At 40.2% G+C, this 2,500-nt stretch overlaps 1 protein-coding gene across 1 annotated transcript in view; it reads right to left on the reverse strand.

The window, feature by feature from the left end:
- The window catches only part of fcho1 (FCH and mu domain containing endocytic adaptor 1), a 55,237-nt gene that overhangs the window by 16,501 nt on the left and 36,236 nt on the right, over positions 1–2,500 (reverse strand). The window contains exons 9-11 of the mRNA XM_080032382.1: positions 2,425–2,500; positions 1,871–1,985; positions 1,402–1,426 (exon numbers count right to left, since the gene is read on the reverse strand). The exon at positions 2,425–2,500 is cut by the window's right edge and continues 21 nt beyond it. Of these exons, the coding sequence (XP_079888508.1) occupies positions 1,402–1,426; positions 1,871–1,985; positions 2,425–2,500 (216 nt within the window). The remainder of the gene's footprint in view (positions 1–1,401; positions 1,427–1,870; positions 1,986–2,424) is intronic.

Raw genomic sequence — 2,500 nt, forward strand, 5'->3', positions numbered from 1 at the left:
TAATAAGACACACAAGGCTGTAGTCACGATCTAGAGTCAGTGGGAGAAGTGTATTTATAGACCTAGCTAGACGAACACAGATGGTATTTGATCAGATCTGATTTCAGCAAACACAAGATCTCCTGTGTTGACATGATGAGAGTGAGAGAGAGGCAGCCACTGATTCTGAGCGTTTCACATTGATAAGATAAGTAAATGTACAGGTGCAGCTTTACTAGAGTTAAAGCTATAGTGGCGTAACTTTTTATCATATAAATGAATGTACGTTACATTGAATCGCCAAATGAGTCGACACACAGTTGATTAAGCCTATCAGCGCCACACAACTTTCTCTGTATTTCTCAGTATGGCAGCGTTTACAAACTGGTGTCGCCCCCCCCCACCCCCCCGCCTGACACTGGTGCAGGTTTGAGTACCAGATATGCTCGGTTGCCAGATAAGCTCGGGTTGCACAATGATGACGCACTTCCTATAAATTATATTCAAATAAACTTCAAAAAAACTAATGTATTTACTGTATTAAAACCAACATTAAGCTTACAAGTTTGGCATTCGCCTTTTATTAAATAAAACAGAGAAAAAAGTTTCATGTTCGGGCTGTATTGAACGCTCTCGCGAGATCTCTTGTAACGCCACGTGATCTTGGGGAACAATAATTACGTATTCCGCAATCCCTTGCTATTCCTGAAATGATAGCTTATCTATTTTTTCCGAAAACTACACGTACTGTCTTTCTACATGTATCTTTATTGTAATGTTTATATTGTGAATGATAATATTATAATAGATAGATTGCAGTTTGCAATAGATTTCCTAAGAAAGAAGTGGATCTCGCATAGTACAGGAAGTGCGTCATCATTGTGCAACCCGAGCTTATCTGGCAGCCGAGCATATCTGGTGCTCACACAGGAGCTCAGAAAAATCCCAAGAAGAGCCCAAGAAATGTTTCAGTTGTTGATTCTACTGCTAAGTAAAAAACCTGGACGTACAGCAGCAGAAGGTATAAAATCCATGAGCCATCACTGAAGGCTTTACCTCATGTTGTAGATGTGCGGACAGTGTTATGCAATCTGATTTAAAGTCACCTCTGCTAAGGTTACTAGTACCTGTCACACTACACTCACACACGTCATGCCCTTCAACGTGTAAAATAGCAGCGACTGCCGCTATGTGATCTACTGTTTACTCTCGCTTCCACATCAGTATGTTACACACGTACACACACACACACACACACACACACACACACACACACACACACACACACACACACACACACACACACACACACACACACACACACACACACACACACACACAGCTCAAATATAACAATAATGTTGTAAAGCCAATGGTTTCTAAGGTGAGCTTGTTTGTGTGTGAATTCTATCAGATACTCACCAGAGCCTCTGTCACTGCTGAGTCCCTGCAAACACAGACAACAACACAACATTTAAATAGATTTATTTTATAGTTTTCATTAATTAATTAGTCATTCAAGTGTGTGTGTGTGTGTGTGTGTGTGTGTGTGTGTGTGTGTGTGTGTGTGTGTGTGTGTGTGTGTGTCTGTCTGTCTGTCTGTCTTTCTGTCTGTGTGTATGTCTGTATGTCTGTGTGTGTGTGTCGGTCTGTCTGTCTGTCTCTCCCTCTCTCTCTCTCTCTCTCTCAGTGTGTGTGGGTGTGTGTCGGTCTGTCTGTCTGTCTCTCTGTGTGTGTGTGTGTGCCTCTCTTTCTCTGTCTGTCTCTCTCTCAGTGTGTCTGTCTCTGTGTGTGTGTGTGTGTGTCTGTCTCTCTCAGTGTGTGTGTGTGTGTGTGTGTGTGTGTGTGAGTGTCTGTCTGTCTGTCTGTCTGTCTCTGTGTGTGTCCTCACGTAGAGTCCGGCTCCTTGTCCCTCTTGCCCAGTCCGGGGATCCTGAAGGCTTTGGCTCGACTCTTCTTCCCCTCTGGAGCCAGAGAGCTCATGTACTCCTCAAACCCAACCAGAGCTACAGACAGGCGTTAGAATAAAACACAAAACACACATTTAAATACAACACACACACACGTACACAAATGTATGCATGATGTAGACAAGATTCAAATGATTTTTTAATTTTTTTATATTTTTTTTTAATTTGATTTGATTTTTTTTAACATTAAGCAAACACACAAAATATCAACAGAATGTAATTTTCTTGAGCACTTCTTGCGTTTATAAAATATTATATATATTATATGACCATTTTTTTTTTTATTATTATTTTTTTTTTCACTTTTTTTCTTTTATTTTTTCATTGTCAATTCTCTTAACAATACAATGCATTATGTAGATAATAACAGTCAACATACACAGTAGTACAACATGTACAACAAGTAAAGGCTAAATCTTAAATTATAGGACCAATCAACCATATGTAATCTATAATCTTGCGGTCTCTACTGTACCTGGCCTGTCTTTGCCGGTTCCCTTCTGTTCAGCAAACTTCTGGATCAAGTTGTTGATGCCGATGTTTTCCACGTT

Source organism: Ammodytes marinus (assembly GCF_949987685.1).
Source record: "Ammodytes marinus genome assembly, chromosome: 8".
Classification (NCBI taxonomy): Eukaryota; Metazoa; Chordata; class Actinopteri; order Uranoscopiformes; family Ammodytidae; genus Ammodytes; species Ammodytes marinus.